Source organism: Boleophthalmus pectinirostris, unplaced genomic scaffold (assembly GCF_026225935.1).
Source record: "Boleophthalmus pectinirostris isolate CB_2022bp ecotype Guang Dong unplaced genomic scaffold, ASM2622593v1 HiC_scaffold_4, whole genome shotgun sequence".
Classification (NCBI taxonomy): Eukaryota; Metazoa; Chordata; class Actinopteri; order Gobiiformes; family Gobiidae; genus Boleophthalmus; species Boleophthalmus pectinirostris.
In genome coordinates, this window is record NW_026571353.1 from 27,737,796 (window position 1) to 27,760,328 (window position 22,533).

General features: G+C 36.7%; 1 protein-coding gene across 1 annotated transcript; it reads left to right on the forward strand.

Moving 5' to 3' along the window:
- The first annotated feature begins 408 nt into the window (after nt 1-408).
- c7a (complement component 7a) lies at nt 409-21,783 on the forward strand. The gene is given in 19 exon segments (XM_020932339.2): nt 409-460; nt 548-623; nt 1,193-1,384; nt 2,558-2,699; nt 3,845-3,989; nt 7,168-7,294; nt 9,269-9,412; nt 10,867-11,110; nt 12,038-12,154; nt 12,237-12,403; nt 13,534-13,738; nt 16,083-16,135; nt 16,137-16,270; nt 17,187-17,274; nt 17,599-17,731; nt 19,109-19,297; nt 19,513-19,618; nt 20,195-20,379; nt 21,047-21,783. Coding segments are annotated over 17 exon segments (2,457 nt in total). The 5' UTR covers nt 409-460; nt 548-623; nt 1,193-1,288; the 3' UTR covers nt 21,229-21,783.
- Nucleotides 21,784-22,533: the final 750 nt, after the last annotated feature.

Sequence of the window (22,533 nt, forward strand, 5' to 3'; positions counted from 1 at the left end):
AAATGAAATTGAGCAGAGGCACTAGGTGGCACCAGCTTGGCTAGGTGTAATGTAGGACCTTTAATAAATGTTATTAACCATTACTCCTATTTCCTGTAAGATTTTGTCAAGTCAAAAATGTGCTTTTCTTGAACCAGCATTAGATATGATTTCATTTTCTGTGTGGTCAATACGTACAAAATCGCTGTATTTTATTTATTTTTTCTTTAATGTTTTGCTTATTTGATTACATTCACTCTAAATCCCAAATCCCATGGTATGTCCCAACAGTTATTCTGTACTGTTACTTTCACCAATTGCTTTGTTACTCTTACTACAGTACTCCTACTTAATATATTATTTGACATCTGCTTATCTCTGATAGTTTCTCTGAGTATTATTTATTTTCTTATCTTCATCTTTAGGGGCGAGTTTGCCTGACTGTCTTGCCGTGGCTTCTGCTCCTGCTCTCCTCTAAAGGGTAGCCATGTTTTTATACATTCTTCTGTTTCATAGCTAAAATCAAAGCACGTCTTGTACCACTCACTGTCTCGAACTCACATTTCAGGTTTTGTCAGAGGGTGGACTGCCAGTGGGGGCCATACAGTGAGTGGAGCTCATGTCTTGGATGTCCCACAACACAGGTCAGCTTAACTAAGTAAAAAAAAAAAAAATCTTCTAAAGCCTTAAAAAGATAGAAAGCACTAGGGATGTAACAATAACTGAAAAATATTGTGATATTGTATCGTCAAAAGTCTCACATTAATATTGTGGGCTGTCATAATGCAAATTAAGAGTTCCTTTGCTTAAATGCATGGTTTTACAGTAGCAACAGCTTATGAACAGCAGAAACTACATATCCCATGATTCATTTCAGTGCAGACAACATGAAGATATATGTTTTTTTACTTGAATTCTTGGGATTATGATGGAAATGAGACATAGTAGAGGGAATTACATAGATTATGGTCATTTGGTCCTTTTTAGTGACTTCAATTATTCTTCAAATTAAAGAAATCGGAATCCTTTGACAGCAGTAAGATTTCTACAGTACCTTCACTATCACAATAACATTACATTTTAGTGAGGTAAACAATGCACATATCAAGAAAATATTACATATGTCTGTAAATTAACCTCCAATACTTCTTGTTATTTGGTTTGGACAATTCAAATTATTTTTATGATCCTTTTTGTGATTTCGTATATTTAGACCAGGACCCGTTCGATTGCCGTGCACGCTCAGAATGGAGGGAACCCGTGTTTTGGAGAGAAGTTTGAAACCAAGCCTTGCTTAGAAGTTCGTCTCATGTTTTTTACATGGAAATGTCCAGACCCCCGAGTGCACTGTAGGTGGGGTCCTTTCGGAGATTGGTCCGAGTGTGACGGCTGCACCAGGACACAGGTCAAGTCTGTTTTCACTGTGCATTTTTGCATTTTTGTTATCATGTTGTTTACTCCTAAAAACTTACATGGATTTTGTTGCATTGGCACATTTTGTACATGATTTATACTGCTGTGCGCTATGTTGCTAATAGTTTTAATTGATCCATGATGAGTTCTAAGATGTGAATACCAATCCCAATGTGTACAAATAAAATAACAATAAAAAAGAAATAAATTATAATTATTTGATAAGCTTGATAATATGGGATCTCAAACACTGGTGAATCATAGGAAATTGCACAACCAAAACACAACTGCATGAGGGAACAACACACAGTATGAGTTCCTGCAGTCTGGGAGGAGATACAGGGTTCCTTTATGTAAAACAACAGGTACAAAAACTTGTTTAATGTCCATATAATTTATTATTTTTAGATTGCATATTGGTGATTTTCAGATTTCAAGAGACAGATTGTCCTTTCATAGCAAATTTACAAAAAGGAAATTTACAAATGTTGAATCTGATTATTTCTATTAGTGACTAAACCCAAGAACTCACTGTATTACAACACAATTCTGCATTTTAATAATATACATAATAATAATATACATTTTTACTGCCCCCAGAGGTGGAGACTTGCAAGTTATGACTACTTGAGTAACTATTTTTAGAAATTGAGACTTGACTTGATAAAATGGACTAAGACTTGAAGGTCAATGACTTAGGACTTGACTCGGACTTGAGAAACACTGTTAACTCTGAATTCTTTCTATTCTGACAGTAATGATTCACACTAAGATCTTGTCAAGACATTTAAAAAGGATACATTAACTAAATTATTTTCTACGATTCTTATATACTCTATAAACACTCATATACAAATATACTATGACTTTTTAAGTACAATTTATCTTAAAGTCATATAAATGGCAAAAGTCTAAGCTATATTTGATACTTTGGTTTAAAGGCTTGAATTGACTTGAAGCTCAAAGCAGACGATTGGGACTTGACTTGGACTTATTGGCCAATGACTCGAGACTTGACTCGGACTTGAGGTCAAAGTCTTGGTTCCACCTCTGGCTGCCCCCATGTGTTTTAAATAATATTGGCCTATTGAATGATGTGATGCCATTTGAAAACGAACAAGTCTCCACTCTATTGTAAAATCGTGTATGTGTGTATGTGTTGCAGACTCGTTATCGGACCATCGCGGTGTACGCCCAGTTTGGAGGGAACCGCTGTGGTGGAGATCGTTCTGAGACCAGATCATGTGAGCCCACTAAATCCTGCCCCCTGGAGCAAGGCTGTGGGGACCGATTCCGCTGCAGATCAGGTATAAATCAAACTTATACACGAGTTGTACCTTTATTTATTAGTAGGCTGTGGGTTAAAAGCACATTATATAAACATTCAACGATTCACAGCAGCTTCTAAGATCAGATATTTCATTACAGGTCATTAAAGGTCCTATATTACACAAAATTGAGCTTGTGAGCTTTAAACCATGTTAAAATGTTTCTATACCCGGAGTTGTGTTTTGTTTCATTTACATGTTTGAGTAATTCTTTATTATTAGTCTGTCTGCATCTCCAAATCTCAAAATGCTCTGTTCCACCTTGTGACATCATGAAGCAGTAGTTTTCAAGTCAACAGCTACCTTTTTCTTTTTGTTTAGAGATTGGCAGTTTCAGGACTGAAATTATTAAAAGATTTTTAGTGAAGACATCTACTACCGGTCAAAAGTTTTCCACATTTTTCCAGTTATTTATTGCAGTTCAAGTCATGCAAGTCCAATGAAGAGCTTGAAATGGTACAACGGTAAGAACTGAACAGCCAGAGGTTAAAAAAAGATAAAAGATAACAAAACACAAGTCCAAGCTCTGCCAAAACTACCTCAGGAAAAAAGAACATGATGGTAAGTTTGAAACTATGGAGTGACCAGCACAATCTCCAGACTTAAGCCCCATCGAGCTGGTTTGGGATGAACTGGATAGAAGAGTGAAAGCCAAGCAACCTACAAGTGCCACACATTTATGGGAACTTTTGCAACAGACTTGGGAAGAACTTTCTGAAGAATATTTGATTTTTGTTGTAAAAAGAACGAGCCACGAGTGTGTTCAGCTGTTATATCTGCCAAAGGGGGACACTTTCATAAATCAAAAGTTTAGTTTTTTGTCAGCAGTAAACAGTGAACACTAAAAAACTGGAAAAAGTGTGGTGTACGGAGGTTAAAAACACGGTGGACCACTTCCTGTATTCTGTTTGAGAAGAGAAGAATTCAGCCTGAATATGCAGGGTTCTTGTGTTAAACGTGTGAATGAAACAAAACAAAACTCAAGATATGTTTTCGACGAGGAAACATCATTAAACAGATCAGAAAATGTCGCAGTATGGGCCCTTTAACATCAACACTCTTCACTCTTTTTACATGCTGCTTTCTCTCCTATAGAAAGCATAATCGACTTGTTCTGTCCTCAGGCATGTGCATCCCCCAGACTCTGATGTGTAATGGGGATCAGGATTGTGAGGAAGACAATGAAGATGAGAGTACATGTGAGAGGAAGCAGCACTTCGTCTGTGATAAGCAGAGGCCGCCACCCAACATCGAACTGCTGGGCACCGGGTAACACACTCACCTATAAACCCAGTGATGCAGAATCATGTATTAACATTAATGCCATTCATAATCACCTACAGAACATAAATCATAGGCTACAACACATGAACCAGGACTGAACCAGGACTAAACCAGGACTGAACCAGGACTGAACCAGGACTAAACCAGGACTGAACCAGGACTAAACCAGGATTGAACCAGGACTAAACCAGGACTGAACCAGGACTGAACCAGGACTGAACCAGGAGGACTAAACCAGGACTAAACTAGGAATGAACCAGGACTGGACCAGGACTAAACCAGGACTAAACCAGGATTGAACCAGGACTAAACCAGGACTGAACCAGGACTGAACCAGGACTGAACCAAGAGGACTAAACGGGGACTAAACGAGGACTAAACCAGAACTAAACCAAAAATGAACCAAGACTGAAACAGGACTAAACTGGATTTAAACCAGGACTAAACCAGGACTAGACTGGGAGTAACCCAGAACTAAACCAGTTTAGTCCTCCTGATTCAGTCCTGGTTCAGTCCTGGTTCAGTCCCGGTTTAGTCTTCCTGGTTCAGTCCTCCTGGTTCAATTCTGGTTCAGTCCTGGTTCAGTCCTGGTTTAGTCTTCCTGGTTCAGTCCTCCTGGTTCAATTCTGGTTCAGTCCTGGTTTAGTTCTGGTCCCCTCATGTCACAGGTCACTATAGAACAGTACTTGACTTTGTGAAGTTAAAATAAACAACATTGATGGGTTTACATTTGGTACACAACAACAGAAAGAAGATTTAGAATTTTGAACAAAATAGACCAAGATACTTCCTTATATGAAACTATCAGAGCGCTAAATGCATTAGAACAATACCATTTTAAAAAGTAATTGAAAGTTTACAGGTATGTATTCAGAAGCCAAATATTTTACTGCAATTTTACACTACATTCCTCCTTGATAAAATCTACTAGATATTATTTGTATTGACGACATAGAAAACAGTAACAAAAAAGAATTGAACACAGCAAATTCATGAGTGTTAATTCAACTCGTATATTGTTAATTTTAACACTTTTACCGTGTCATATGAGGTCCACAATATGAGTTAAAACTACACGTTCCAAAGTGTAGAAGGCTCAACACGGGTAAACTCATGTAACCACAATCCTCATAGTTGAATTTGACAATGATTAAGATTAGATTTTTTTTACACTAATGTATAGTGAAAAACTAACAACTCTATATTGCTTTGTTTTAACACTTTATTTTAGCATTACAATGACCTAATGTATTATGACGTAATACATTTACTTGAGTCACTATTTACAGATATTGTGCTTTCTTCCCACTGTGAAAATATCAGACATGAGTACTATTTCATGTTTCATCCTCGCAACTGCATTAACTTTAAATGACAAATTAGATGTTTTGTCCATTTACTCTTAACTTAAGTTACTTGAGGAGTAGTTTCCTGAATATTTTTACTCTTAGGTACTTAACACATTATTTGGACGAATACGTTTTACTTAGACTTGAGAAATATCTTTTTGAAGTAACGTTACTCTTAATTTAGTACAATTTGTGGCTTTTTTACCCAATTTTCATGGACATCAGTGACAGCAACATTGACTGTCACAGGTAAGTTAGCTTACTACTACTCAATACTACTACTAGTATTAGACCAAATATATTTAGTATTTTTATGAATTTAATTAACTGCAGAGTGTCCTTAAAAGGTAAAGTAATCTGACCAGGGGCATGTGAGAGCTCAGGTGGTTGGACTTGAGGCTTGTTGAGTTCAGTTCTGCTGAAAAACAAACAATATTAGCTGTTAGCTTTGCGCTGTTAGCTTAGGTTTGCTCCGGACGGTGAAATATGAAAATGTTACAAAAGCCCAAATCTGATGTAGTGTAATATTTTAAATAGACACTTTCTAAGTGTTTTTAGCTTCAGCTTTTGAATGAAATCTTATACTTTTACTTGTTTTTATTGTACACATTCTATTATATTCAGGCATATTTTTTAGGATTTCCAGTGTTTCCTCTGTGGGAGCCTCTGCATCAGGAGTGGAGGTCGGCTGCAGCTGCTGGGTCTGTCATGTGGGCTCCTGGTGGAGGGGTGGTGCTTGGGCCTCATGTGCCTGGGCTTCATCTCTCCCCTGGACCCTGTGGCGGTTCCTGGTAGTGGTGGACGTCTCTCTGCTCCCGGTGCAGACAGCTCCTCTGATGGTGCTTTCTCAACTGGTTCGCCTGTATTCAACCTCACATTTTATTATGTCCGGTTATGTATTTTAGCATGTTAGTGTGTGTGTGAGTGTGTGTGCATGTTTGTGTGTATGAGTGTGTGTGTTTGGGTTGTTTGATTGTGTGGGGGTTGGGTTGGTGGGTGGGTGGGTGATTGGAAATGTGGGACTGTTTTTAATCACTGTAAAGCACTTTGTGTTGCATTTTGTATGAAAAGTGCCTTATAAATAAAGTTTGTTTGTTAACGTTAACACTGTGAATCAACAACTACTCATTTTACAGCACTGTCATAGTTGAAATAACTCTTTGAGTATGTTGAATCTGTTAGCCGTGTTCTATCAAAAATCACTAGACTCAATCAATTTAAATTACAAAAATTTATTCCCCTGCCAATACAATTCTAATACAGAGCTCTGGGTCAAATCGCTGTCCCTGATGGCCTCCACTTACGGAGGTCTTACACCAGGCAATCTGACTCCCTGCCTGTCCCTCAACCCAGTTTATAAAACACAACAGTATGAATATGCATATAATATGTTGAGCAGGTTCACACCTTGAATCGTTCTTGAAGTGTCAGCATTTCTCCTTTGGGGGAAGTGACAACCCCCACCAAACCATTGTAGATCACACCAAGTCTTCTTAGATAACTCCAGCCTGGGTTATCTCCAAAGCCTTATCTGCAAAGGAATGTCCCTAAAAGCACACATCTGTTTCCCATTATTTAGGACACATAGAGCATTACCTTTAAACTTTAAACAATGTTCAACTCAATGTATAACTTCATTAATCAATATTCAAACCACCACTTGATACAGCCTTCAAATCACATCTGGATTTTCTTCACTTTACTCACAACGCCAGCACCGTTAATTTATCATTTTTGAATTTGCTGTGAACTCTTCATTTTAATTCAGTCCAGACAGATACAGATTTTGAAATGTTTTTATATTGTTGATTTAGAGTCGACTTAGCCACAGGAAAGAACAGAGGACTCGTCATCAACACCAAGAGCTTCGGAGGCCAATGTCGCAAGATGCACCATAATGCCTACAGACTACCCCAGAGCCTACTCAAGTACAATTTTGTGGTGGGTTTGTAAACAAGAGAACTATTTCAAACGAGAAAGACTTAAAGCCCTCATTTCATCCAGTAAATGTAATGACGACTCACTATTCCACAGAACTGACTCGTAACTTGGCCTAGAGGTGGGGAGGTGCTTGTCACCTTGGAGTTGTTGCAGCTTTGTCTGTTTGATATTCATGAGTAGAACATTTGAAGTTATACTATTTTGATAATCCACTGCCAAAATAGGTTTTAGTAGAGTTGAGTATTTGCTTCTTGCATGTTTTCTTGTATCTGTATCTTAAAGGTGCATTGTGCAACTTTTGTGAAGGGGTCTACAAACTCTTGATCTCCATGAAAATGTTAATGTTTGGTTTGGTATTATTATTATTATTACTATTATTATTATTATTGGTATGGTATTAAACGAATCTGTCTTGCATTTATTCAGTTACAGGTGTTATAGGTCAAAAACATACATTCTTACTGTGAGTGGAGACACCCTGTAATATACCTTTTTCACAATGGCTGCGATGTAGGGTAAATGAGTCTTACATTATTGCTTTTCTATGGCAAATACCTGTGGAAATGTCTTGCGTATTTTCCACTAGCTTCATAAATCAGCCCCATCACCAGATCTTCATCTAACAAGGTTGACAAAGGACAAATTCTGTCCATGAAGAATTTATCTACAACTATGATGATAAGAAAGACGAAAATGTAAAGGCGACTAGCATTACTGAACTGCTCCTGAGCAAAACTAACATTATGGTCATGAATAAAACATAAGTAATAAGTAATTCGTTAATAAGTAACTTGTGAACTCAGACTGTTTCTAGAATTAAAATTAAAAATTGATTTCCTGATGTAGACATTAGCAAAGACAGAGAGATTTGTGCAGTTCTAATGCTACAGATGTTCACAGATTACATGTCTAGCATTTCAACTGCACAAATCTCTTAGTAGCACTAATACTAGTTGCTGTTCGCCTTTACGTTTTTGTCTTTCTTACCTTGACATTTGTGGATAAATTCTTCATGGACAGAATATGTCCTTTGTCGACCTTGTTGGATGAAGATTTGGTTTGGTAATTCGGTTGGCAGATTTATGAAGCTGGTGGAAAATACACGAGACATTTCCACAGATATTTTGCCATAGAAAAGCATTAATGCAAGTGACGTTTACATTTCTGGCCATTGTGAAAAAGGTTCTATTTGGCTTGCAAGTCTCCACAGAGATTCATAAGTTTATGGCCATAACTGTGGAACATTGTAGGCACATCTCCATGGAGACACTCTCCATAAGCCGAGTTACTCAGTGCACCTTTAATATATCTCTATGTAACATTTTGTGACATCTTTAGTTGTAGTATAGCACCATATAACCTGTAATGTTCCACAGTATGGCTTTAAACAGACACATAAGAGAAACTAGCAAATAGAAAAGAGTGACGTAGACTCAGGTGGTGTTTAATAGAAAGAGATGAAGAAGCCTCGGTGGATATGAGGTTTTTAAATATGAATGACTTAAGAGGTGATTTAGTAGAAATGGTAGCAGGCTAAATTTGGCTGACAGTGAGTGACAGGTGGCAAGTGACAGGTGAATCTATCTTTTCTCGTGGAGGGTATGTCACCTGCTTGTCTCCATGGAGATGTTATTGCTATCTCTAGAAAGCCCCACAGTATAGTATTAAACTTAACTATCTCTTTGAAAACAAGCAGGTGATGCCACTGAGCTAAGGAACTGGCCAGATCTGTGGAGAGGAGACCCCGTTCACAGTGCGAATGCATGTTTCAAGGTGTTTCTGTTGTCAATAAAAACACCTGTAATTGGTTAAATGCAAGATAAGTTTAAAGCGCTATTGTGGAACATTCCAGGCAAAGCAATAACATCTCCACAGAGACAACTTGGAGGTTGAAGTCACATCATAGCTTTATACTCTGCAATATTTTCATGTCATTTATTGTTTGTTTGTTTGTTTGTTTAATTTGTGTTTTAGGTTAAAGTTCAGAACAATTTAAACGATCAGATGTTCCAGAGTGAATGGCACTACAGAAAGGATATTGTCAAAAGAGAGACGGTCACTGGGACAACTAAGGGGTACAGAAATTATGACTACCATGAGACCGATGATCGAAAACGGGTTTGTAAAATAGTGTAATAATAATCATAATAATGCATGTATATATAATAATCTATAATTCATCTATAATGAAACTCAAAACAATGACAAAAGACGTGATTAAAGTACATATGTTAGATTAGAGTAATACTAAAATTCTTCCCTAGTTTTTTAAGTTTATAATTTTCCTTCCTGGTTGGACACGGTTAGCAAATAAGACATGTGTAAAGGTATTTCCATAATCATTTTGTTTGTAAATTGTCCCTGCATTATGTTGGAGTTTTATGTTGATGACACTGGTGGAGCTATTCTGTTTTACAACTTTGTGTATTTTTGTACTTTTATTTTCAACTGCCAACTATGGAAACTATGAAAAATACTTACTACATTTACTATCCCACCAAACCAAGAAATAATTTGAAAAACATATAAATGTCATATATATCATACCCAGTGGTGGAATGTAACAAAGTAAAAGTACTAAATTACTGTACTTAAGTAAAAAATGGTGGTATCTGTCAGAGGTGGGGACTTGCAAGTCGTGACTTGGACTCAAGTCAGATTTGAATCACTATTTTTAGGACTTGAGACTTGACTTGATAAAATGGACTAAGACTTGGGACTTGACTTGGACTGCAAAGTAAATGACTTGGGACTTGACTCGGCCTTGAGGCCTATGACTTGAGAAGACTTGAGAAGCAGGTTTAAATTTGAGTTCTTTTTATTCTGACTGTAATGATTAACACCAAGATCCTGGCAAGACATTTAAAAAGGAAAAATTAACAAAAAAAATTTCTACAACTCTTATATGCTCTATAAATACTGATATATAAATATACTATACTTTTTTTTTGTATAATTTTTCTTAAAAGTCATATAAATTACAAAAATCTGTGTTACTTTGGTTTAAAGACTTGAAATTACTTGAAGTTCAACGCAGACGTCTTGGACTTGGAATTATGGGCCAGTGACTCGAGACTCGACTTGGACTTGCCTATATTTGACTTGGGACTTGACTCGGACATGAGGGCAAAGACTTGAGACTTACTTGAGACTTGCAAAACGACTTGGTCTCACCTCTCGTATCTGTACTACACGTTGAAAATTTGAGCAAACAAAAATATACAAATAAAAACAGCAACAAAAAAGCAAATTAAATGGATTCTACTGAAGAAAATTCATCACAAATCTTTATCAACATCTCTACATTTTAAGTAGTTTTATTAGAGCTCAAAATATGTATGAAATGCTTTTAAATTTTACTCTTTAAGTACATTTTTAAATGGGTCCTTTAATATTTTTACTTTGGTAGATTTTTTCATGTGATACTTTAACTTTTACTTGAGTGTTGTTTTTTTCTGTACTTTTAGTTAAGTATCAAAATCAAGTACTTCTTCCTCCACGAACCATACCAATAAACATATATATATATATATATATATATATTTATATTTATATATATATTTTTTTTTCAGAATTTCCATCTTTTGATCCTGAAGAATAACATTGAATTAGCCAGTTTCCAGGCCACATCTCCACAGTACATCCCTATAGCAGAGGAGTTTTGGAAGGCCCTCTCAAAGCTCCCTACAGTGTACAACTACGCAGCCTACAGAGCACTCATCTCCAGGTTTGGGACCCACTACCTATCAGAGGGGACACTAGGGGGCTCCCTCTCCGTCATCGTGAGACTGGATTCTGACGTGCAAATACACAAAAGTAAGTTCAATCCTCATTTTTGAATACATGTTATCTCATTGAAATCCATGTTATTTTGTTGGTAATGTTGCCAATTAATTCATATTAGAGGGGGGCCCATGTGAGACCTCTTGCCCAGGGCCCCCAAATTTCTTTTTGACGGGCCTGGTACGATGTAACATAATGGCAATATTGTGGTTATAAACGTATTTATTGACAAAAAAATCTGAAATTTTAAGCATCAAATTCTCAAAATTGTCCCCTAAAAGAGAAAAGTTGAAGCCACACTAAAAAGTTGAAAGTCATTTATTATGTGCTGATCTCTGTTATAATGTTATTTCCTCATCAAAAACATTCCTGGAGTTGTGTTTTGTTTCATTTGCACATTTTTAACAAACAAATCCTGCATATTTAGGTTAAGTTCTTCTCTCAAATAGAAAACACTCTGTTCCACCTTGTGATGTCATGTGGTAATACAGGTAGTGCTCCACTGCATTTTTCATCTCCATACACCTGCATTAGAATCATTTGTATAATTTCAGCCCTGGAATTACCTATTTCTACTGAACTAAAAGTAAAGGGTAGCTGTTAACTTCAAAAACTACCACTACATGACATCACAAGGTGGAACAGAGCATTTTGAGCTTTGGAGATGTAAACAGACTAACAATGCAACATTATTCAAACATGAGTGAATGAAACAAACCACAACTCCATGTATGTTTTTGAGGATTTAATAAAATTCTAATATGGTTTAAAGCTCACAAGAGTCAGTTTTGCGTAATATAAGACCTCTGTGTACTTACAGCAGACAGAAATATGTTTAAAGTAAATTAATAAATTAGATTTGAATAAATTTTGAATTAAAATTCATTCATTCATTCATTTATTTCTTTGTTTGAATCAGTTGGGCATTAACTTGTTTCTTTTTGTCACTTGTTTCTACAGTCACTGAGATAGCTGAACATAACGAGTGTGAAAGAACAAAGCACTACTTTTTGTTTTTCCCCATATATCGTGAGTCCTGTGATCGTGACTACAAAGACCTCTCCAGAAAGCCTAACAGTGAGCACAGCACTGTACATTTACAATATATTTAGTATTAGGGTTAACATTATTGTTCACTATGGTGTCTTTCATTTAACAGTATTCAACAAGACCGGTTTTGTGGGCAAAGTAACACCAGAAGGGGGCAGTGACGCTCTGATTGCACAGCTGCAGAACATGGAGATCAGTACACCAGAAGCTAACTGGAGGGCCTACACAGACTGGGCCGACTCTGTGAGGTCATTCCCCAAAGTTATTAATTCAAAGGTGAGCTGTTTAAAATACTTTTGTCTTTCAGGGTGTTTGTAGGGGTGTGCATTGTTTCTAATCTGGCAATGGCATGTTACCATTCACAAAATATCCCAACTGATACTTTGCAGTGCCAGTGATATGATTCTCTGAGGTTGTGCATGTATGTCTATGGCAGAATGTTAGAATGTACCATAGTGACACATTGCACCTATTAGCAAAAAGAGACAAATCAGGGGATTTACTAGTCTAATCAATATGTAAATACTTTAATAAGACAAACATACTTATTATATTGTTTTTTAACGTTTTTTTTTTTTACGTAATTCTACTAAATTGTGTCATCTGTGTTTTTAAGTTAAGTTCACTTATACCCACAATAGTTCCTTTTAATTGAGAAATATTTGTTAAAATTACACAAAAAGAAAAACATGTTAAAGCAACTTGACATAATTGAGTTAGTAGAACTAGTTCTAAAACTTTGAGTATACGCAACTTAATCAATTTAGTTACTTTGAACACTCAGGTTTATTTACAACAGTGACTAACTGAAAAACTGCCAGCTAATGGTAACTAACCTGTGACTATAATTTTATTTGAGAGGATCTTGCTTAATAGGATAATTCAGCTCCCCTCTAGAGTAGTCTGCTTTTTATGGTCATATTGTCTTAAAACAAAGCTCAGATTAAAATCTAACTAACTTCAGACAGAGCAGTGCCTCTAGTTAGCTCACACACCCAGGGCATGTTGATGGCATCAGATATAACTGATCAATACTAACAACAAAGACCATTTTATAAGAACCATTTTGAGACCAGAAAGAAAATGCATGTGCTATATTAGTGTACTGTTTTATCTATTTTGATACTATTTTTAATATCAATTAGTATCAGAATTTCAATACTTTTACAGCCCTATCCTTTATGGACAATACATTCTGAACACCCAGACTGGTACTGATACTGCATGACTCACAGTAATGGGCTGCTTTGTTAAAAATGAGCAAGTTCTGTTTCAAAAAGGAAGACATCACTGGTCACTTCTTATAAATATAATAACTATTAGAAAATAATTGCATTAAAATAATAAAACTAAAACTAAAGGATTTGAGGATATAATGTTATTTCCTTTAAAAATGTATTTTTCAGCTGAGACCTCTCTGGGAGCTGGTGAAGGAGGTCCGCTGTGCCGGTGTGAAAAAGCTGTACCTCAAAAACGCCATAGAGCAGTACCTGTCCGAGTCCCACCCGTGCCACTGTCTGCCCTGTGAGAAGAACGGCATCGCTGTCATGGACCACGACGTCTGCAAGTGCGTCCCCAAACCCGGATCTGAGGCTCAAGACTCTGAACGTGGTGAGTCAAAAGCACACTCTCCTCACAGTAAGAGGGTCCTGCGTTCAACTCCCAGACTAGATCAGAATGCCTGTCTGTGCGTGTGTGCATGCTCTTCTTGTTTAGTTTAGTTCAGTTTAGCTTCTGTCGTTGTGCCTAAAACAGGAGCAATAGACAGTGAGATACTCAAAGTAAACTCAAGGTCTGGAGCTGCGACCACCGTAGAAGGTATGGAGGATTCTAGCAGGCTCATGACTCGACTATTTCATTCACATATGCCGCCATAGCAGACTGCTGGTCTGTTGGGCGTATACAGATTCACACACCTGAGTAAACAAGCTGCATGAGGTGGAGGTAAAGACGTAACACCTCCACGACGCAACAGAGGCTCCCACAGACACAAAGTATGGGATGGATGGGGCCATTATTCACTGCACAAACTCAACCATAAAAATCTATCAGTGAAGACAGTCGAAGATAATACATTCTGGTCACGCACCGCACACGCAGCTTCTGTATAAAAAGAGAGTGGTCTTCTGTGTTTCATGAGCAGCACTGTAAATCCATTTGAAATCTGTGTTGGAGATACAGGTGTAAACTCTTTGCCCTGATTTTTTCTAAATCTAAACATTTTAAATTCATTAGGCCATAAGAACTTAAACTTGAAAAGAGGAAAATAATGAGTTGTTTCCACAGCACCAGTAATAAAGAGACACACTTTACCTCTGGCCCTGACTCTCGTATTCCACAGAACAGAGCGTTTCACAGTTGCCCATGTCCATCAAACTGGCTTTCACACGTCAGTCTCACGTCCTTAGAAAATCCTGACCACGGAGTCTGAGGGCTCCAAACATCACGCATCGTACTGGTAACAATGCACCGTCCGTGTGCGCAGTGTCCGCATTCATCTCCTGTTATCCCGCTTTTGTTGTTTGTTTCTGCTTCAGGTACTCCATAGTCTTCCTGGGATTCGGCAGCATTATGTACTGTAGCATGTGTTCTTTAGTGATTTGGTCGTGTATCTTATTATGCCAATGAATATATCGAAAGACATAGACATTACCATAAATACAACCACTCTTCCGAGAAATGTGCTGTTCAAAATTTGTGAACATGAAAATGATGCTGTACCCTTTTACCTTTTTAAATAAAAAATATAATAAATATAATAATAATAATAATAATAATAATAATAATAATAATAAACTATACTAAAACTCATCTAATGTAGAAGGCACAAGGATACATTCCACCAAGGACAATAAAGTACTGTCATACCCCGAAGTATTCACAGGTAAGAACCAGACGCCTTGATCTCCTCAAATGTGCTTTATTAACAAGCTGCTAGTTTTACGACGCTGAGCTCTTTAACACCCCGGACTCTCAGAACTGAGCCCTACTTCTTGAAAATCCAAAACAGAAGTCTAATTCTCGGCTTACACTTCCCCCAACCACAACAGAGATAAAAGGGAATCAGGTGAACAGTAGAAACTACAGAGCTCTTACTATACCTTAGAATAATATAAATAATAGAATAACATTGTAACTGACCCATATTTAGCTTTTAAAATCCATAGCAAGGCCCCAAAATTTATCTTAGGTTCAAGTATCACAACTTACTCAAATTAACTTTTCACTTTTATAAAAATATTAACAAAATTATTTATCTGGGATCTAAAATAATTTGTCACATGTTTTGGTCAACATACAGCCACATTGCTGGGTTTCAGATGATATGTCACATTATATTTTTTAATACAGATGGGGGCAGCTAAAATGAATATTGTTCATTTGCAGATTTGTGTTGTAATACAGCATGGTCATGGTCATGGCAAGGTAAAATGTAATCAATTGCTGGGTTTCAGATGACGTCACAGTATTTTACAGGCCAATATTATTTAGTACAGATGGAGGCAGCTAAAATTAATATCGTGAAAGTCGTTAAGGGGTCTAGACTCTAGTCAGTAAGAGAAATGACCAGGTTCAACATTTGTTACTTTTAGATATTTCATAATAAAGTACAATGTAATCAGTAGGGAAAATGTTTCTTGACCCCCATCATCACATCATCACATTCTAGAAACTGAAAAATCTATAACACTCTTCTATTTCCATTTTTGCTCATTAGTCAGTTCAAAAGGAGCAATCTAATGCATACAGACAATGAGACAGGGTCAAAAATGATTGGTATCGAATATCTGTATTGAATATCAGCATCGACCAAGAGAGTTGTTGATATTGTTATTGGCCAATACCGATACCGGAACTGACACATCACCTCACCCTTACACCATGTCATTGCTTTCTGGTCGATGTACTTATTTTCATGTTTTATTTGTTGTGATTTGTTTGTGTTTTGCTAAAGTGGAGGTTGATGGCTGTTGGTCATGCTGGTCTGCGTGGTCCTCCTGCTCTGGGGTCCTCCTGCTCTGGGGGACGTAAAACCCGAAGTCGCTCCTGCACTAACCCAGAGCCGAGGAACGGAGGACAAAGCTGCATCGGAAAAGCTACAGAGACCGGAGACTGTGATGATGAAGAACTGGACTATCTCAGGTCTGTTAAAGAGCCTACTTTATATTACACAAAATTGACTCTTGTGAGCATTTAGTTATGTGTATGTTGTTATTTCCTCAAAAACTACATCTCTAAAGTTCAAAATGCTCTGTTCCACCTTGTGATGTCATGTAGTGGCAGTTCTCTCAGCTACCTTTTACCTTAGTTCAGTAGAGATTGGCAGTTCCAGGGCTGTAATAATCTAAATGCTTCTAGTGAAGATGTATGGAGTTTAAAAACAAATGGAGCACTTCCTGTACTTCCATATGACATCACAAAGTGGAGCTGAGTATTTTCCATTTGAGAGAACTTACTTTAAATATGCAGGATTTGTGCGTTAAATGTGTGAATGAAAAAAAACAAAACTCCAGCGGGTATGATTTTTGATGAGGAAATAAAATAAAAATACATCAGAAAATAGCATATTATGCAATTTTTGAGATATCTCGTGTTAAATTATGACATATGTTGACAATTATTATACATTTAGATAATTTGTTTACATTTTTTGTTCTAAAATAGCTTAAAAATAGAAACTGCAGAAGTGACAACCTCCTCTTCATAGTAAAATGTCTGTACATTTCACTTATTTTATTGTTGAAAAACTGACTATGGGATTATTTTTACCCCTATAGGTATATTTTTTTGAATACATTTTTGAATAAGGTACAGAGCTGTGGGCGGGGACAGGGGATGGGGAAAACAGAGGTTTTGAATGCAAGACTATACAGAATAGCTAAAAAATGAAGGGATGAAATGAAATACAACTTTGGGTGAGGTAATGATGAGGGAACACCATTATAACATGTTTAAAAACTCATAGACAGTGTCAGTTTTACACAGTGCTGTGCGGGGCCAATGAACCTGTCAACTCTGTAAATGTAATGTAAATTTCTTGTTTCTTTTTCTCATACAGAAACTTTGAACCAGAATGCTTTGACTTCTCCCTCTCACCCAAGCTGAAGTGTGAGCCTCCCCCAACTCTAATCAACGGCTACATCCTGGTAACCACAAAAAATTGACAACAGTTTCTAAAGGATAGAAAATTTACTACAAAGCACATTTTTGAAGGGTCCATATTACGCTATTTTCTGAGGAACATAGATGTGAAAATAACGTAATATGGGCCCTTTAAAATACTGAAATCTAAATACCATTATATACCCTTTATATGATGATATAAATTCATACTTATAACGCTAAATCTATTTTAACACATGTCCGTGTGTGTTGTGTTAATCCACTTGTTTTTGTGTGTTCTTGTCTTTTTATGCATTTTCTGTCTACAAACAACATTCCAACCTAATCCTTTGAGTGTGTGTGTTTAGGACCCCAAAGACACATACTTGGTCGGGCACCGGGTGGAGTACAGGTGTATAGCAGGCTTCCATCTCTCTGGTCCTTCCATATTTGAGTGCACTGCTGCTCAGACCTGGTCCGGCACACCTGATGTCTGCCAAAGTAAATGTCTCATCTCACTTAAGCATATTACATTAGATATTTATAACACAACTATTATTTTACACTACCCTTGATACTCCATTAAGTATATTATATTAAGTATAATTATATTGTATTTAGGGTTTAGGTTAGAAGATAGATATAAATGACAGTAATTAAAGGTGCACTGTTTTGCACTACTTTTGTGATGAAGGCTCTGTCACCTGCTTGTCTCTATAGAGATATTATTGCTTTACCTGTAATGTTCCATAGTATCACCTTAAAAATACACTAATTGAATAAAAGCAAGAAAGATATGTTTAATTTAATGCAGGGATGGCCAAACAATGGCAAAAAATCAGACCATTTTTATTGGCCTTTTGTTGAATTTGCTCAGTTACTCAAAAGGAGAAAGTCTTACAGAAACTCAAATTCTAGCACATCACACTGCATTGTGATACAGACCTAGAGTCAGGGGTGTCAAACTCAAATTCACAGAAGGCCAAAATTAAAAACTGGGACTAAGTCGTGGGCCAAACTAAATATTTATTGAAAAATTTCAACAACATCTGCATGTTTTCTCTTCTTTCGAGATGTAATGTTAAACCTTTTCTTATTAAAATAAATGTTTAATAATAAATTTGTTTAAACACTGAATCCAGAACAAGCATAATATAAAATAATAACATTTTAAATAAATAACGTCTCTATAGCCTATCTGTAGTCGGCGGGCCAGCTCTAATACATATTTGATATGATCTCGTGGGCCAAATAAAATTATATCGCAGGCCAAATTTTACCCCCAGGCCTGAGTCTGACATGTCTGCCTTAAGTTAATGTTTCAAACCTTACTCCAGGTACAGTGGCTCTGTGAAAGCTGTGTGAAATCCACTCATCTTAATGAAGTACTGTATTCACGACTAGGCTGCAGCACTTAGATTTTGAATTTGCTCCAGTGTGTGGCCCTTGATGATAAAAGTTTGAACACCTCTGATTTAATGTCATACTGGAATATTATAGACTAAGCAATTGTATCTCTAAGGAGAATAGCAGAAAAGTTACATAGTGCACCTTTAATATCTCAATTTTTTTTGTTTTAGCCCGATGATATCTGATGTTTTATCCTGACCACATGCTGACAATATTATGCAATTAAACAGAAAAGAGCTCATATGTGCCTGAAAATGTCTTGGTTCAGGTTCAAGTATTACACAAAACATGAATGGACATTTCATATGTGATGTTTGTGATTATACTGATGACGCTGTGAGTTTGTTTAATTTTTATTATGAATCAACTTGTAATAACACGTAACTGTAAAAAAGCTGTTACACAGTCCTTTTAAATTTACTTAATTAGGTAATAACTATGTAATACCTGTATTTCTTTCCCTTACAGTATCAAACTGCATGATGCCCACACTAGCTGCTGATGTCCTGGTATCTCCAGATAAGTCGAGTTATGACATTGGAGATTCTGTGACTTTGTCGTGTCCAGAGGGAAAATATCTGGAGGGAGACAACACCGCAATCTGCGACCCCAGCCTCAACTTCTCCCCTGACCCCACCGAAGTCACCTGCAAACAAGGTGCACTTTATGCATGAATAGTCTGTCATGACATTACAGGTGGGTCTAGAAGTACTTGGACAATTCATTTTATTTATTTATTTATTTCATTTTAATTACAATAAATAAAAATATGTTTTTTTTTTTTTTTTTTTTTTTTTTCTTTTCTTAAAAGAACAGTGTTTCCTAAGACTGAAATACTAAGTGCCAAAAATTTCTTTTTAATTTTCCCACAGTGATTTCTAAGAAGTCCCGTGAACCAGTGAATCCTTCAGGGCAGTGTAAAGTTTGGGAGAAAGACGTCAGGGGCAAGTGTGTGTGTAAGCTGCCCAATGAGTGTGGGTAAGCACTGTGTATGCTTGTGACTTGGTTTATTAGCTTTTAGCTATATCAAAAACATCATTCACATGTCTTCAAGTCTTGCTGATTCAAAGTCATTTTTCAGCTCAAAAATATTCCAAAATAAAAGCATTTTTATTGCACTGAAGAACTTGAAAAACATGCAAAAAAAATGTCTTACTGTGAGTGGGCTTGCACTTCCACAAACCTGAGTCTGGAGAATTGAAATGTTGTTCCATTGGCTATATAATCTTCCACAGTATGGTATAAAACTCCTCAATCTCCATGGTGAATATTCTGAAGTATGGATGTATCTTTCCATTTCCATGGAATTTGACACTTCCAGGGAGTTAAACAGTGTTGCTTTAAAGCTGTGTTTCTCCAGACCTCAAATTGCCTTGAGTGATATTGTTACTTAGAAATCAAGAAATGCTCCTTTGTGCTTTTAAAGTCTTTCAGCCTTCAACTCATTTCAGTTGTATAGTGCCCTATGCATTATTTAAGATATAAAATATGGGATACCAATCCCTGTCCGAAAAGCTCTCATGTTATTTGCTAACTGTTTTTGGGTGTGTTCAGCCCGTCTCTGGAGCTCTGTGCGTCAAACCCGGTGATCGGTCCCATGGTTCTGACTGTGTGTAAGTTGCATGCTCTGAAGTGCATGAAGAAGGCGCACGCTGTAGCAGAGAACAGTCTGTGCACGTGGCCCGTGCGCTCTGCTGACTCAGGCTGTTCCAACTGTCACCCATGGGAGACCTGTGATGGTGAGTGTCCCACCTATTTGTGTCAGAGCTCATTTTGTAGAGTAATATATATATACTTGTCACAGTTTTGTTTTGTAAACATATTTTAATATAATTTATTCATTTCAATCACAGAGGCCCAAACTCTACATGCATCATGCACACAAACGATGTCTCAAATGTGTCCACTAAAACTAGAACAAAAGTAGAAATCATTATAACACTGTGCTTAATTAGCCTTAACAAAACATGAACAAAGATTAACTCATAATGAACAAGTTTATTAGGCTTATTAACTACTTAATTAATATTCCTGAATTAATATTTATTTTAAGATATTAATTAAGTAGCCTACCATAAGCCTTAATTACTCTTAATAAACTATTTGCTTAGTATAAGCCTTTGTTCATGCTGTATTAAGGCTAACTGAGGTGAAGTTATAATGAAGTATTTCCAACTAAATATAAATTGGTTGTCAAATTAACACTTCATGTAAATAAAGGCTCCATATTATGCCATTTTCTGATCTATGTTATATTGTTTTTTCCTCATCAAAAAGATACTTGGAGTTGTGTTTTATTTCATTCATACATGAATTAACAACATCATAGCATGACTAACAGCTCACAAGAGTAAATTTGGTGTAATTTTACTTTTAATAATCGGATTTGTTGCTTGGCTTTTCCAGAGCAAACCAGTACATGCAGCTGTAGGGCCTCTGCAGACTGCTCCTCCCCAGGTCTGAGCGTGTGTGTGCGGGTGGGCTCTGACTCCGACCCCCTGACCCTGAGCGAGTGTGAGGCTGGGCTGCGCCGGTGCAGAGGAGAAATGGTCACTGTGGTGGACATAGATCCGTGTCCTCAAAACTGAAAACTGCTGTATAATCTGGTGCTTAAAATTATTTACCATTCACTGATTTTTCTACTGTTTTCTACTTGTTATGACTTTATTCTTTGGTAAACTTAATATTAGGATAATCACAATTACAGTTACATTCTTTTTTTACTGTCACTTCTGCCTCAGTATATACAAAAGTGCATTACGTGTGATCAAAATTGCAACAAAACTAAGTGATCTATGTCATTAAGTAACCAAATATACCATGTCTGAAAGCTTTTATATTTTTGTTTTCATAGTATTTGTCTCCATCTTGTGGCCAATTATGCACATTAACTTCTTCAGTGGTGGAACAATATTAAGATAATTACAACTAATTACTAAAACTTTATTTTCCATACATACATATACATATAATTAAAGCTCTAAAATATGAAATGTAATACGCAGATGCCTTAATGTAGTTCAGTACATAATTAAAGACACTGAAGCACATTTTATGTTGTTTTTTTAACCTAAGCTGAGTATTTTTACAATGTGTATCTACTCTAGCTCTTATGAAAAAACTATATATGATTAATTATACTTGATGATGATTACTTTGCCTGTAATGTTCCACAGTAGAGCATTAAACTTATCCTGCATTTATTCAATTACATTTTCACTGCTAAAAACACTGAAAAACTTGCGCTTGCTCTTACAGTGAGCAGGGTCACCTCCCCACAGATCAGACCAGTCACTTGACCTGGTGGAGTCACTATTTTGCCTTGAAGATAATGCCATATTGTGGAACATTCTAGGCAAAAGTTGCACAGAGTTCCCTTATTGCAGCATGTTATAATGATACATGAATAACTCCACACAGTCAAATGTAGTTTTTCATAACAAAAGTTTATTAACAATGTAAAATGACCTATCAGCATTGACTACGGTACCTTCAGCGTGCCCTACACAGACGTCACTACCTTTTGAAGCTAGAGCCATGCTGCCCGCCCCGTAAGAGCCAGGCCCTCCGCTCACTCCCCCTGCTCACTCCCCCCGTACCCTCCTCTTCTCACTCTGGAATAATAGAGAGCATTGCGTAAAGATTATGTTTATATACACAAATCTAATGTCTCGATTTATACATAGATATCGTGTGCAAAGTCTTTTCATGTATTGTATCATATATTCCATTGTTGAAGCTGAAAAGTTAAAGTTGGGTATAGGTTCTTGGTTCATGGAAGACTAAATTAAGTACATTTAAGAGAAAAACAGCAACTAACAGAAAGACCGCATTACACGACAAACTCCCTCAGCTCAGAGAGGATTTTGTGATCCAGGTGAGACGCTGAGTTT